We start from the raw sequence: 16,011 nt of genomic DNA, 5'->3' as shown, positions 1-16,011 counted from the left end.
TGTTGAGTTAAATTTCCTTCATTTTTGAAATGTAAAATGTCATTTTAGTTGATTAACAATTTGGACTATGAAAAAAGTGGTATTAGTAAAGTGTGCTTAGAAATGCCAAGTGATTCTTAGGCAAGAATATTCAAGAGTAAGCTACTTTGGGCCAGAGATTTGCATTCTTAATAGTTTACAAAATAAGTCAGCTTGTGCACATACATATTTAACAAAGGAGGCATACTTTCCATATGCCTCCAGTCAACTCCCAAGAATTCCTATAGGCAGGTTTCTGTTGAAAGAAATGACAGTGCTTGATAAGATGAGGAGTACTGAAACACCTTTGACAGCTGATCCCCAAAGAAAGGGGATCATTTATCAATGAGGTGAAATATTTGTAATCTACTTTAGATGGAGCCACAAACACAAATTTAATTGGGATCTCTTGCCAATATAAATACACAATATTGGCTACTAATAACTCAATGTAAGTTTATATTGCCATATGATAGCATAAAAATGTGTATATTCTTTTCTCAGTCAAGCAAACATGTTGAAATTAAGCAATCCTTAAAGGCTTAGTCATAAAAAGGAGAGGCAATATTTTGAATTGAATTGGCAAGGCATGATGAAGGAAAGGGATCCAAATTAATCAATCCATCAAACAAATCAAAAATATTTCTGAAAATGCATTTAATTCCCGTTTTTTTTCTTAAATCATTCCTGAATTATTTTCTCTATAGGTAGTGAGACACTCAAAAAAACAAAATCCTGACTAACAAGCTAATAGAATCTATTCACTTTAAACGAATCCAACACTGGTGAGGCTATTTCTAACAATAGTAACTCCACAATAGTGGGTTAGAAAAACAACATACATATTTTCTTATTTGTTTTTCCTTTTTTTTAATCAAGGAAGGGCTTTATCGAGGTCTGTCTTCAGCTCTGAGCTAAATAGTGAGATTACTATAACTGATATAGATAGGTATATCTGTGAAAGTGGGAGATTGAGAAAAATACTGTGGAACCTTTCATTTATATATTTTAAAGAAGTTTACCATGGACTGGGGGAAAAAAGTCAACCTGAGACTAGACAGACTTCCAATTTCATTAATCATCATAGTTTGAGCATCTGATTCAAATAGATGGGCTGGGGGGGAGGTGAGAGGCTTTGCAAAGTTGACAAATGTGTAAAAGAAAAGAAAGGCTATAGATAAAAGTAAATGACTGGATTTTAAGAAATTTGAGAAAATTCTTGGAAGAGCTATGTGTTATTTTACTTTTGTAATTTATCTACTGTCTAGATAGCTATTTCTGACTGTCTGTCTTTCTGTCTCTCTCTCTATCATATATATTGTACATACACATATGCTGTACATATGTTTATGCATGCAAACTAATTTTATTATCAATGCCCTCACAATTCTAAAGGTATTCTGAAAGAACCATTTCTTTACTAATTATAGAGGCCATGAGCATAGGCTCATCCTAGCCCCAAGAAATGGGCTGTTCCATAGGGTGGAACCTTCACAGAGAATGCTTTCCACCAGGCATCATGCTCCTCTCATCATGCATATGGAGATCCTTGATAGGTGCTCTCTGGCCAGATAAGGTTTTAAAAGCAGTGATGAGTAAAGCTATACACCTAGAAGTTATCAACATGCTAATTTCAATTTTAATGGGTGAATGGCATCTTCCAACACTTTCGTGAAAATACTAAACAGGAAGAGGGAAAGGCCTGAAGTCTCATAGTACTCATATGAGGGAATATTTGAGGGTTCAACTTTTGTCCCAGCCACCACTTATTGGACATGCACACTAAGGCTGGAGTCGAACCACTGTATTCTGGCACCTTCAACTCTCAGAACTCCCAGGCAATCTACTTATGATACTGTGGTTAACAAACACTGAGAAATTTAGGAGGACCAGGATGATTACACTCTTTCTATTCAAGTCCTATGAGAGTCCCATGTGGGGGACCAGTGTGATTTGCGCACAATATAGAAGCCTCAGTTCAAACTACCATGGATACAAATTTTGGTCCTGGCACTTTTTCAACATCCTTCCCAAAAAAGGAGATTTTGAGTACAGGATGGCAGTTATCCAGTGATATTCATTAGCAAGGTAGTAAGGATCCAATCCACATGTAGCAGAATTTAGATCACAGAGAACTCTGCCCACTCTTAGATAATCGAGAACTTTGTTCTTGGATATGCAAAAGATAAAAGTTATTCCAGGTATCATCATACAGATCAGGGGTGTCAAACTTGATTTCATTGAGGGCTGCATCAGGGTTATGTTTGACTTCAGGGGGCTAGGGTGGGTGTGGCCAGTTCAACATCACTCATGTCAGGAGCAGCGGTGGTGGCCCAAGCACTCTGCCAGCAAAAATGGGCTCCCGAGCTCCGTTTTCTGCTGCGACAGCCTCCTGCCACCCTCTGCCAATGAAAACGGAGCTCGGATGGGCCACCTGTGGCCCACCTGAGCTCAGTTTTCCCTGGCAGAGGAACCATGGGCCAGTCTATTGTCGTTTCTAGGGTGGCCCCATGGGCCAGATCTAAGCATTCCATGGGCTGGATCCAGCCTCCCGTGCCTTGAGTTTGGCACCCCTGATATAGATTCTATCCATCCACCTTCCACCTAGGAGTGAATGCAGTTTCCAACTACTGCTAGAGATATGTTAAAATGGAGTGTTTGTCGATGCAAGCAATAGGGAGTTAAACCTGATTTAATGGCATCTATGATTAATTAATTAAGGACAGATACAAGGTGAATTTATACTGTAACAACAACAACCACCAGCACAAATATTATAAACACCAATTACAATCAATTTTACTTTAAACCGAAAATTGTAGATCTGAGACAAGACGGTATGAAAGAAACACTGGATTTTCAAGATCAAGCCAATGATCTTCAGAGTTTCCTTGGAACCAAAAGAATTAGAAGACATAATTTATTCATTGAACACATTTATATAGCTGCTCATCTAACAAAATGAATTCTGGACAGTGAAGAGAAATAAAAACATCATCAAAAACGCACAAATTCATTACAGAAAAACTAGATTGAGACCTTTAAAAATCTTACTATTGATAAAACAAATATGGTCATACCTGTACTAAGGTTCCATTAACATCTTAAACTCAATGCCCTGGGATGGGAGTAAAGGAGGTTTTCATGGCCTTCTGTATGGCTACCAGGGTCAGTGCTGTCCATATCTCAGGGGAGGCTATTCCATAAGACAAGTATTATGACAGAGAAAGCACATTTCATAGGGGCCATCAAGAGTCACTGATGAGAAATGAGACTCAGAGCGTGCTCACTCTCTTATGGAGTGAGATCAGTAGAAACCATTGGGTTCTACAAGTAACCTAGCCTCATGCTGTTCAGTGCTTTAGAGGTGACAACCAGAACCTTGAACTGCACTTGGAAACCTACCAGGAATCAGTGTAGCTCATGTAGCCTTGTCAATTGGGTGTACTATGACACCCAATATTGCATGTGCTAATGAATTCCACATTAGTTGAAGCTTCTGCATGCTCTTCAAGGGTAATCCACATAGACTGTACTGTAGTAGTCTTGTGACACAACTGGTCTACAAGATATATTTGTGGGAATGCTCTCCTGTCCAGCTGCTCCTTGAGGAGCTGACTGGTCTAGAGTCTTAAATGCATTATTAGCTGCCTTCTCTGGCATAGAGGTTAATGAGAAAAAGTTCATCTGAAAGATGTAGCTCTACTGTATCACAGCATTATTGAAATGTCACATTCTAGATGTTTATGAAATATTATTGAAGAAAATTGAGTAACTTAGTACTGGTTCCTATGTCTCAAAGTAATATATAAAATATGAAAAATGTTAATCATAATTTGTGGCAAAAATAGGAATACTACACTAGACATGTGTTCAGAATTCAACCTACCGTATTTTTAGGAGTATAAGACGCACCACCCCCCCCCCAAGAGTGAAAATTTGGGTGCGTCTTATACACCAAATAACAGGGGACACACGCTCGACCTGATTTTTGTCTCTGGGCAGTGGATGAATGATCTAGATTTAGGGGATATTTCTATCCAACCCTTGTCATGGTCTGATCATTTCCTCATCAGGCTTGGCTTCCATACAGCTACCCCTTGCCGCAGGGAGGCAGAACCAACTAGATGGTTCCGCCCCAGGCGCCTGATGGACCCTGAAAGGTTTCTGATGGAGCTTGGGACTTTTCCTGAATCCCTTGCTCACAAATTGACCAAAGCCCTAGTGAAAGCCTGGGCTAAGGCAGCCACTGGGGCCTTGGATCGCGTTGTGCCTTTGCGGCCTCTGACCCGGTGTCGATCCCGGGTGGCGCCCTGGTTTACCAAGGAGCTCCGGGAGCTCCCACAGAGTTGGCCTCCTCAGGGTGCCGTCAGCCAGACAGTGTTATTCTACCATACTGCCTTAATCTAATTGGGACAACCAGACACCTATACTCTGATCATTCATTCTATTTCTTTCATTCATACTTTATTCAGCACTGTCTTTAAAAGACAAAGTAAAGACAAAATAAAAAATTTAATTATACCAGAGATTGTTCTCCGATATGAAATTCACATGCATAAAAAGCATATCTTGAATAGGAACAATTTTTCAGTACAAATCAGGAATGATATCTCCAAAATAAGGACTATACCTTGAGGGAAGAGCACTTGAAAAGGAAATTATTCAATGGCATATTGCTATTGGTCTGGCATCCTCCTTATCAAACATGTTTAGGAAGAAAGCAGAATGAGTAGCAGACAGCTCGAACAGATAATAAGAGCAAAGACCTGCCTGGAAGAATGGAAGGAGAGGTGAGATCAACTGGAAGGGGAGGTGCTATAGCTCTTCTGACTCTGGGGGCTCAGCGGACTGCGAGAGCCTGGCTACCACCCGGGTCAAAGCCCTGTTTTCGGCCAGCAGTTGCTCATTCATCTGCCTCAAAGTGTGAATCTGTTTGAGCTGGTGAAGGTTCTGTAAAGTGAGATATGGAGGAGATAGACAAAGACAAAACAGAATATAAAAAGCACAGAAACGTGAATTCAATTGACAAGCGTGAGGGGGGAAAAAGAGCAGCAATGAGAGGTGGACAGCAGTGAAATTGCAAAAGAAACTCAACAGCACACTGAAGTGTTAGAAACACTGAAAAGAAGTCAAAGACGCCGTTCCTTCTGCTCACTCTTCAAATTTAAGGGTAAATTCATCATCATGAGGTAAACAATTTTGTGGCTCTAAAAGCAATTAAAGAGAAACAGTTTGGTGTGGAGTTTAAGGCAATGTGTTAGAAATCCAGAGACCGTGAACTCGAGTCCTGTCTTAGGTACAAAGCCAGCTGGGTGACTTTGGATCAGCTACTCTCTCTCAATCCTAGGAAGCAAGCAATGGCAAATCATTTCCCAAAAAAACCTCACCAAGAAAACTGCAGAGAATTATCCAGGTTGTTGTCAGGAGTCAAAACTGGCATATGCATATGTGCACATATGTACACAAACTTGATTATACTTGTAACAGGCATCAGGGCAATTCTGGGCATAACATTTTTCCCCACTATCAATTAATGAAAGATTGTCATCTAAGAGCTGGGTGCAGAAGTTAAAGTGTCTTCATGAATCTCTTGATCTGACTCTTCCCATCAAAAGCACCTTCGTATATTGAAGGAGCAAGAGCCAAAAAGTGTCAGAATAGCTAGCAATATTTGAAAAGGAGAGTGAATTTGTACAAGTTAGTAAAGTGCTTGTACAAGGTCTGAAATCTTTCAGTTTGTCTGTGCTGTGTTTATAATGCCCTTTTCAGTTAATCGTTCAAGTACTAGGCATCATTTGGGTTGAATCTTTTAAAACACGAAATTTCAATTTTAAAATATGTGAATAGTTGAACCAACTTTATTAAAAAATACAAATACAATTTAAAACCTTTATTTTCTTCAAAAAGTATCTATCATAATAAAGAGATTTCTAGGTTGTTTTTTTTTAGAATTTTATAAAATTTAATTTAGGATATAACCTTTATATAAGAAACGTTTTTTTTAAAAGGAAATATGTTCAAAATATGTTAAATATAGTTCCTCTAAAACAGTGTGAAAGTTGGAATGAGGTTAAATAAACCCTGAATACTTCAAGCAGCACCTAATTAGGCCACTAAACCTGTCTATGACAAATTTGTGTTATCTTAAGAAAATGTAAGATTATTTATCTAATAACTCAAAGTGTAAATGAGGCCGAATGCAGAAATGCAAAACAATTTAAAAGACACTCACTATAATTATATTCTCTAGTATATTAATGCTAGAGAATATAGTGCTAAAAGAATGTTTACATTCAAAATAAATATATCCTTGCAATAACAATTTCCAGGGAAGTCACGATACAGTAAATCTACCATAGTAATCTTGTTTTTTGTGGGTTTTTTTGGTGATGATTAGAATAGTTCATAAGGGTATGTAGAAGCAACCAGCTTCCAAATTAGAAACCATAACTCTAATTACATTCAATTACAGGCTCCTCCTCTTTATTATTTCTGCAATTTCAAATACATTAACTAAATCTTGCTCCACATATATAGCCATTTTATTTCATACTCCTAGAAATCCCCAAACAGCCATGATTTAGGCTAATCTTCAAAGCCACTCATGCTCAGCAGAAATGTATCTGAACATTTGTGCTTCTTATTCTTTTATTTTTAAAGCACTCTCTTGTCTGCCAAGGATATGATCAAATAAGAGATAGCCTAGCCCAGTGATGGCGAACCTAAGGTACGCGTGCCACAGGTGGCACACGGAGCCATTTGTCAGGGCACGCGAGGCGCTGCCCTGTCAGCTGGCCAGCGCGCATGCGCATGCGCATGCTGGCCAGCTGAGTTCACTGTTTTTAAAAGCCATTTTTCGCCTTCCCCAGGCTCCAGAGGCTTTATAGGAGCCTGGGGAGGGCAAAAAGAGCCCCCCGCCCCCCCGGAGGCCCTCCGGAGGCTTCAGGGACCGTCCGGAGGCTTCCCTGAAGCCTTCGGAACGCTTAAAACGACCCAGTTTGCTCGGAGGGTCGTTTTAAGCGTTCCGAAGGCTTCAGGGAAGCCTCCGGACGATCCCTGAAGTCTCCGGAGGGCCTCCGGGGGGGAGCGGGGGGCTCTTTTCGCCCTCTCCAAGCTCCTATAAAGCCTCTGGAGCCTGGGGAGGGCGAAAAAAGCATGTAAAAATGGGGGGAGTGCCTGTTGTGCGCGCATGCGCACTGGGGGGGTCACGCATTGCATTATGGGTGCGGCACGCCCGCACACAACCCCCCTGCGCTCCCCCCATTTGTGGCACGTGAGCCAAAAAAGGTTCGCCATCGCTGGCCTAGCCCATAGCTGGATGGTGAGAGAGGCAAGGGGCTCAGAAGAGACTCTTCCTAGGCTGTAATGGGGAGGGGAAGGAATTGTACTTTCAGTCTTGCAAGATTGATGCCGGCTTTGCAGGGTAGATCGGATAGGAAGCACAACCAGATGAACTAATTCTACTTAATTTAAAGTTACATGGCCCAAAACCTGCAAGTCTGACAGAACCTGCCTCTTGCCCCACCCACTATTCACCTGCTGTCTCTTATCTGACCATTCCCTTGGTACCATCTCTTCGCCTAATCTCCCAAAGTCTTTTCCACATACCATCACAGCAATTCACATGTAATTTACTGCAATGTGTGTGTATGTGAGGGAAAGAGATTCATTTTCCTGTTGGGTGATGGCAGTATACAAATCTGCCATGCACTCAAATCTGTTGAAATTAAGAGGGAGAAAAACTGGTTTTACCTGGAGTTTTCAACCTCCTCCTCCTCCTCCCTACCACAATTTTTAGCTCATCTTTATTTTGATAGATATCTGCTGAACAGTAGCAGTCTAAAAGTCTGTTTTATATGTCCTGGGAGTCCTTTTTATCTATCAGACGTATCTCTCAACTTTGTATTAGAGGAGGAACTGTATGAGAGGTTTTGAATTGACTTTTAAAAGCATCCTGCACTACCTCTGAATGTTTCAGAATATTCCTTTGAAACTGTATGGTTGGCACCAGTGGTGGGTTGCGGATTCCGTTCTAACTGTACTGGCTTGCTGGTGTCCACGTGGATGCGCGTGCGCACACAAACACACATTGCATGCATGCGTCTTGGTGCTTCTGTGAGCCTCCGCGATGCTCCAGCTGGTTAGCAGAGCATCGCACAGGCGCTTACACGCTGTGCGTGGAAGCATTGTAGACGTAAAAGGACAGTAGGAAGTGAGGGCGGGCGGGTGGACCTTCCGGAGCACCATACCGAAACGGTACCCGGTGCTCCGGGCTGGCTCCGGTACGGGCATACTGCCTGCAACCCACCACTGGTTAGCACCCATTATAGTAGTCTTAAGATACTCTGATGTAAAACCCTGACGCACAAACCATTAAAATCACAATATATATAGTTCAGTAAGCCAAAATCTTTTTCCTATTATGCTGAGGAATATTGGCAACAGACAGCCTTAAGAGTTTTATGACACTGCTTGAATCAGATATCAGTTTAGTTTTTTATGTCTCTTTGTAAGTGAGCTGCAGACAGTAAGAAAAAAAAACGTTGTTATACAACAGAATAGAAATGTGATTCAAAAGTGAGCTTTTTGAAAATTTAATAAGCCTAAATGAAATAACAGCAGTGGCAAGAGTGAGGTAAAATGTAAGTATATTTGCTATATTAAGTCAAGGTGACTCTAGTACAAAAAGAAACTGCAGACAGATACAGCATATGGTGCAAGAATGGATGTCATTCAAAAGACGTAGACACGATGAAAACGTTCTTTATTATTCTCTCTCTCTCTCTCTCTCTCTCTCTCTCTCTCTCTCTCTCTCTCTCACACACACACACACACACACACACACACACACACACCACTGGATACTGTATTTGTTGAAAAAGTTACCTCAATAAATAACTCATGAATAAGGCCATCAGGGACTGTCATAACTTCACACATACAAGTCATGTGCTTTAAAACATTCCAACATAGATTCACAGCTATATACTTCATCTCACATTAGTAAGAGGTGGAACGTCCACATTTACAGTAGGTTATTTTAAGTCTTTTTTTAAAGAAAAAAAAAGCATTTGCTAGTTATATGGTAGGAAGGCACAGTGTAACTATAGCAGAATCCTGATATTTCTTCTAATATTACACATTATCAACAATAGATCAAAATACATTCCCATTTCAATTCTTTAAGATTTCATCTATAAATACATTCAATCATGTGGAATGTTGTATATCAAGCTAGGTGATGCTGCCCTTCTCTTGCAGCTGGATTGTAATGTGAGCTACTGAAATGTCTTCTTTTAAAGAGACAGAGTTCAATTTAAATGGAGCTCAGCTTCAAAAAAAAAATCATACAGTAAAATCAGTTTAAGTGTTTCCTTTAAAGGTTTTTCTGCAACTGGAACCATTTCTAGTAAGTCAAGAAATTGCTTTCCTCGCTATCATGTTTTTAAAGGTTCAGAAATTTGTATTCTTGAAGCAAAAATATTTCAGAAGCCAAGCAAATCTGTAATTCCCTCTTATGTAATAGGAAAATAAGCACCAGGAGACAAACAAAAGAAAGGAACAAGTGCCGTATTTTTCGGAGTATAAGACGCACCTTTTTCTCTCAAAAAAGAACCTGAAAATCTGGGTGCGTCTTATGCACTGAATACAGCATTTTTTGCCTCCTGAAACCCCGCCCCTTCACCAAAATGGCCATGCATAGCTTTTAGAAGGCTTTCAGAGAGCTCCCGGGGGCTGGGAAGGGCAGAAATGAGCAAAACATGACCCCCCCCAGCCTCCAGGAGCACTCTATAAGCCTCCTAAAGACTATCCATGTCCTTTTTTTGACAAAAAACGGGCCCGTTTTCACGAAAAATGGGCCATTTCTTGCTCGTTTTTGTCCCACCCCCCGGAGCACCCTATAAGCCTCCTGAGGGCTATTCATGCTTTTGTTAAAAGAAACGGGCTGTTTTTGGGAGGTTTGCAGGGTACAAAAACTTTTTTTTTAATTTGCCTCTTCAAAACCTTGGTGCGTCTTATACTCTGAAAAATACGGTACCTATTGTGCAGGCAAGCAGTGTTATCCTATATATAGGATTATCAGGCCACTAAGGGCAGCATAACATATCACTTCAGCAATCAGAAATTGCAATAAATAAAACTTTACTGTTTTTCAGAGCAGGTGTTTGGAGAAAGGGGTATTCAGCAAGAGTAGCTACTTTAGATGACAATTTCTGCTACAACCACTCAAATACTAAGTAGCTTTTTGTTAAGTCTGAAAAGAACTGAAAGCCCAATAAAGAAACAAGAAAACCAGAAGCCTAACAATATCGTATCAACGAATCCACTGATATCAAGAGACTTTTTCTCAAATTGTGACATGGAACAGGCATATTTCAAGACTAGGGGTGAAGATGAGAGAGGGGGCGGGGAGGAGGGAGGGAGAATGAATTATGCAGGAATAATTTCCCCTTTGGGATCAGGTCTACAACTCGGTAGTTCGAGACCTGAATGCCGTGAGATGGAGTAGCTCCTGTCACTTGTCATGAAACTAGCAGTCAAAAGCATGCAAAGGCGAGTAGATGAATAGGTGTTGCATATAAGCACTGGGAAGATAACAGCGTTCCATCTTTAGCTGTATGCTTTGTGCAGCGGCGTGATGTCATGTTGGCCAAATGATTGCAGAAACGTCTCAAGATAACATTGGCTCTTTGGTTTAAGAAATGGGAGATGAGCGCCGCCCCCTAAAGTTGGTGACGACTAATGAGGTAAAACCTGTGGGGACACCCTTACCTTTACCTTTTTAATAGTTCTTTTGGAGGAGGAAACGGATGCAGGATTGTTTTGTTTTGTTGTATCTAAAAGCTTGAGTGATCTTTGAAAATTTTTTTTGATGTGCTTCTGTAGTTTTTTGAGCAGCTGGTTCCATTATAAAACAGCATGTTTTGACATGGCCATTTAGAGAGTATAAAGGTTGAGTAAAGTTACTATATAAAGATATTCTGTGTACATTTCCAAAATTCCTACATTTCCAAAAGCTAGGGTTCATGAAAATTGGACCTCTTAAGATTATTTATAGAAACCTACAGGCTAATTAAAGAAAGAAATCCTCAGTTTATGCCAATATCTCAGAAAACAGAAACCTGACTAGTAGATATACATTTGAGAAGAGCCAGGACTGGCATCTCCAGTATTTAAATAAAATCCCTTGATACTTTTCCCATCCACAAGAGAGAGGGTGACAGATCAAGTGCACCTCTGTCAACAGCTACTGGCTGGAAAACAGGTGAAAAGGTAGATGGACATTTCTAAAGACAGCAAAGGGAAATCATGACTTCTGTTTGGTAGTTTTGATAGCTTCATGTTGTACAAATCATGGACATTATCACATTATTACTAAAATATCTTCAACATCTCTCTGTTTGTTTCTGAACCCAATTCGAAGATACAGATTTTAACTGTAGAGAATCTGTGGGAAGTACTAACTAAAGTGCAGCCCTATGACTGGGAAGACCAAATTTCCATTATGAGATTTGGCCAGTTGCTCTTTCTTAACTCAGTCCACCTAATAGGTTATTGTAAGGACAAAAAAAAAAGATTCATATACAAACTGCCTTTAGCTGAAGAAAACGTGGGACATCAAATAAACCAACAGAACATATGATATGATATATTGGAAAGAAACTGTTTTTACACGTTCCTATTCACATGATTAAATCTGAGACTTTGCTTAAGATACCATCTTTACTGAGGTATATTAAGTGGGCAGTCTTGGAACAGGACTTTTACGAAAAGTTCCTCAAGTGAGGTCACATGGCTCCTACCTTTTAACACTTTTTGCTGCCATAGAACTTTATAAATTATGTTCTTTCTACAATTTTATAGTTACACTTTTAATAATGCTTTCAATTTTAGTTTGCATACTTTCAGTTTAAATTTTAAATTTGTTTTTAAAGTTTTGTAATCTGCCCTGGAAAAAATGTTTTGAAAGGTGGATTATGAACTTTTCAAATATTTAAATGTATACATTAGCATTTTATAATTATGGTGAGGTTGGTTGACATAGAATTTTAAAAAGTGACTCTAAAAAACAAACTCTGAAACCTCCCAACTCTCTGAATCCTCACAGATATTCCATTTCACATAAAATCTGAGGTAGGGATCCTAACTGTGGGATCATGCTTCACCCAAAACAAGTGTTCATGACTTTCATACATAACGACCGTTGACTTACCTGAACGGTCCTTCTATGTGCGCTGCGAGGGGAATCCAAGCATGGGTTAACTTTGTCCATTAGCCTAGAGACTGAGTTATGCAAATTAGATGACCACGCCTCCTCTGCCTGGAATACTCAGTTTTGCACGAAGGACAGCCGTTGGAGAAGTAAGTCAAAGTCAGTCACGACGGCAGTCGGAAGGTATTATTAAGTCACGTCCAATATAAGTCATGTCCAGAATATGGAAGTCAAAAGTCAAAAGTCACGAGGAGAAGACCCGGACCAGCCCAATCATCGGGCGGGATTGGATTCCCCTCGCAGCGCACATAGAAGGACCGTTCAGGTAAGTCAACGGTCGTTCTCCTGTGCGCTGCTTGGGGAATCCAAGCATGGGACATGCCAGAGCAGTTGACCTAAGGGCGGGAAGTAGGCTGGTCAGGACCCGCAGAGGAGGCGAGTACCTGTTGTAGCACACGCCGCCCAAAGGATGCCTCAGCCGAAGCGTAAGAGTCTACTTTGTAGTGCCGAATGAATGGGGATGGCGACGCCCAAGTGGCTGCTCTGCAAATATCCTCAACCGAGGCCTGAGTGGACCAGGCCGCAGTTGTCGCCGCGCTCCTGGTGGAGTGAGGAGTAATACGTCTGGGGACCGGCCGGGATTGAGAGTCATAAGCTAGTGCGATGCAGGCTTTTAACCAACGTCCGATGGTATTGGGGGAAACTTTCTGCCCCATGGAAGAAAGTTGGAATGAGACAAAGAGTGCCTCTGTCCTGCGGAATACAGCCGTGCGCTTCACATAGCGACGAAGGGTCCTCCGAACGTCCAGATGATGCCACTGTCGCTCCTGCGGATGAGAAGGATGCGGGCAAAAGTCTGGGAGGACAAGCTCCTGCGCTCTGTGAAACAAGGTATTGACTTTGGGCAGGAAAGATGGATCCAAACGGAGAACCACTCTGTTGGAATGGAATATGCATAGATCAGACCGAACTGAGAGAGCGGCCAGTTCCGAAACTCTCCTGGCAGAAGTAATGGCCACCAGGAATGCTGTTTTGAGCGTGAGTAGTCGCAAGCTGATGGAGCGGATGGGCTCAAAAGGCGAAGATGTAAGCGCCCTGAGTACCAACGGAAGATCCCAGGTAGGATAACGGTGGACAGTTGGAGGCCGGATGTTGGAGGCGCCCTTCAGAAAGGCCTTGACCCGCGCGTGTTGAGTTAGCGACCGGGCCCGACCACCACTAAGGACTGTGGACAGAGCGGTGACCTGACAGCGTAGAGTGTTCGGTGCCAATCCCTTCTCTAGGCCCGATTGTAGAAAATCGAGGACCTGGGGAACTGATGCTCTGGTCGGAACGATGGTATTGCGACGGCACCACCTGCAGAAAACCTGCCACGTGGCTTCGTAAATACGAGTAGTGGAAGGCCTGCGGGCCGCCTGAATGGTGTCGATGACAGCGCTGGAGAAATGAAGACTGGTCAGCTTAGCCCGCTCACGTGCCACACAGCTAACTGCAAGAGCTGAGGATTCGGATGAATGAGAGCCCACTGGTTGAGCTGGATCTGATTGTCCGGGATGCGCCAAGGGCGGCTGATGGACAGATGGACGAGGTCGGTGTACCAGGGACGTCGAGGCCACATTGGCGCCACTAGGAGAACCTCCGCCTGTTCCGAAATATTTTCTGGATGACCAGAGGGAGAATCGGTAGTGGCGGAAAAGCGTACAGTAGGCCGGGCGGCCAGGGGCTGCGTAGAGCATCCGTGCCCTCCGCCCCCTGAGTCCGGAACCGGGTGTAATATCTGGCTGTCTGAGCATTGCAAGGCTGGGCAAAAAGATCCACCTGCGGTGTGCCGAACCGGTGAGTTAGCTCCCGAAAGAGGGAGGGATGCAGCTGCCATTCCGCTTGGTCGACCGTTGCTCGGCTCAACCAATCTGCCTGCGTGTTGGAGTCGCCTGAAATGTGCTCCGCCTTCAGTGACAGCAGTCTGGCTTCCGCCCAGTGATGTAACTTCTCCGCCTCCAGCATCAGGGCCTTGGAACGGGTGCCCCCTTGGCGATTTACGTGGGCCTTGGAGGCTACATTGTCCATCAGAACTAGAATGTGGTTGTGTGACACAATGTCCCTGAACTCCAGGAGGGCCAACCGGATGGCTCGTAGTTCCAGCCAGTTGATGCTGTTGTTGATTTCCTGGCTAGACCATCGGCCCTGTGCTACCCGATCCAGTACATGGGCTCCCCACCCATACAGACTGGCATCTGTTGTCACCTGGATGCGATCCGGCTCCTTGAACGGGCTCCCCCTGAGGAGTTTGGAAGAAGCCCACCATCGGAGGGATCGGAGTGGCTCGGGTGGTAGACGCACCTTGATCTGGGTGTGGCTTGTGTGAGCTCTCTGGAAGGGGAGCAGGAACCACTGGAGAGGGCGAGAGTGGAATCGGGCCCAGGGAACCACATCGATGCACGATATCATCTTCCCGAGTAACTGGGAAAGAGTGGCCAAGGGAATGAGTCTTTGAGATGATATTCGACTCACCAGCGCGCAGATGCTCTGCCGTCTGTCCTGGGACAGGAACACTTCGCACGTCCTGGAGTTGATGATCGTGCCCAGGTGGAGCAACGACGTGGTTGGTCGTAGGTGGCTCTTGGCGAGGTTCAGGACAAACCCGTGGCGGCGCAGAGCGTCCATTGTGACTTCCAAGTCCCTTACCGCCTGGGCACGCGTTGAAGACAGAAGTAGGATGTCGTCTAAATAACAGTTGACCCGTATGGGCACTGTGCGAAGCGAAGCTGCCACAACTGCGAGGAGCTTGGTAAACGTGCGAGGGGCCGATGATAGGCCAAAAGGCAGGGCCCGATATTGGAAATGACGGCCTGCATAGTGGAAGAGTAGAAACGTCCTGTGGGCCTGATGTATCGGAACATGGAGGTATGCTTCCTTTATGTCGACCGATGTCATCAGGTCGCCACGGCGTATGGATGCTAAGATGCTTCTGAGGGACTGCATCTTGAATTTTTGGTATTTTATGAAGAGATTGAGCCGCTTTAAATCCAGGATGGCCCGCCATCCTCCTGAGCTTTTGGGAACTAGGAATAAGATTGAATAAAATCCTAGCCCCTCCTGCCCTTTTGGAACCTGCTCTATAGCCTCGATGGACAGGAGGTATTGAATCTCTTCGTTCATTAGGCGCCTTTTCTCTTGACACCTGGGTACCGGACAACGGATGAAGCGTCTTGGTGGGAGGGACAGAAACTCCAGAGTGAGGCCCTGCCTCACTACTTGAAGGGCCCAGGCGTCGGATGTGGTCTCCGCCCATTGATGGGTGTAGGCCAGAAGCCGAGCGCCTATGGCCCCCTCCCCTTGGGAGTCACTGGTACCTGCGAAAGGACCGGATACCGCCCCCTCGAAAGGGCCGCCTAGACTGAGCCTGTGGTTGGGACTGCTGGCGACTCCTATCCCTAGAACCGAAGCGGTCCTGGCCCCTATCCTGAGCTTGGTTACCTTGGTTATATTGGGGAACGTAAGGAGTGGTGGTGAATCCCGAGTCCCCAGCCCTGAAGTTTTGGCGTCTATTATATGGTTGCTGTCTCCTATCATTGCGTCTGGTGGCAGAAGGAAGGACTTTACGTTTGTCCCTAGTCTCGATAAGAATAGGATCAAGAACGGAACCAAACAGGGCCTCACCCTTGAAGGGCGTGGAAGCCAAACGCCATTTAGAACGAACATCTGCCTGCCAATGGCGAAGCCACAACAGGCGACGAGAGGCTACATTAGAAACTACGGCTCGGGAAGCGAACTTG

At 43.6% G+C, this 16,011-nt stretch overlaps 1 protein-coding gene across 10 annotated transcripts in view; it reads right to left on the bottom strand.

The window, feature by feature from the left end:
* Positions 1 to 16,011, bottom strand: part of PPP1R12B (protein phosphatase 1 regulatory subunit 12B) — a 126,923-nt gene that overhangs the window by 6,038 nt on the left and 104,874 nt on the right. For 5 of the 10 annotated variants that reach the window (XM_081947509.1, XM_081947512.1, XM_081947513.1 and 2 more), the window contains one exon: positions 4,792 to 4,971. The exons of the other annotated variants lie outside the window; for them this stretch is intronic. In XM_081947509.1, the coding sequence (XP_081803635.1) occupies positions 4,837 to 4,971 (135 nt within the window). In that variant the 3' untranslated portion in view covers positions 4,792 to 4,836. The remainder of the gene's footprint in view (positions 1 to 4,791; positions 4,972 to 16,011) is intronic. 10 annotated transcript variants of the gene reach the window in all.

The sequence above is a fragment of the Natrix helvetica genome (genome assembly GCF_964273705.1).
Source record: "Natrix helvetica genome assembly, chromosome: 3".
Classification (NCBI taxonomy): domain Eukaryota; kingdom Metazoa; phylum Chordata; class Lepidosauria; order Squamata; family Natricidae; genus Natrix; species Natrix helvetica.
This window is presented reverse-complemented; position numbering and strand designations above follow the sequence as displayed.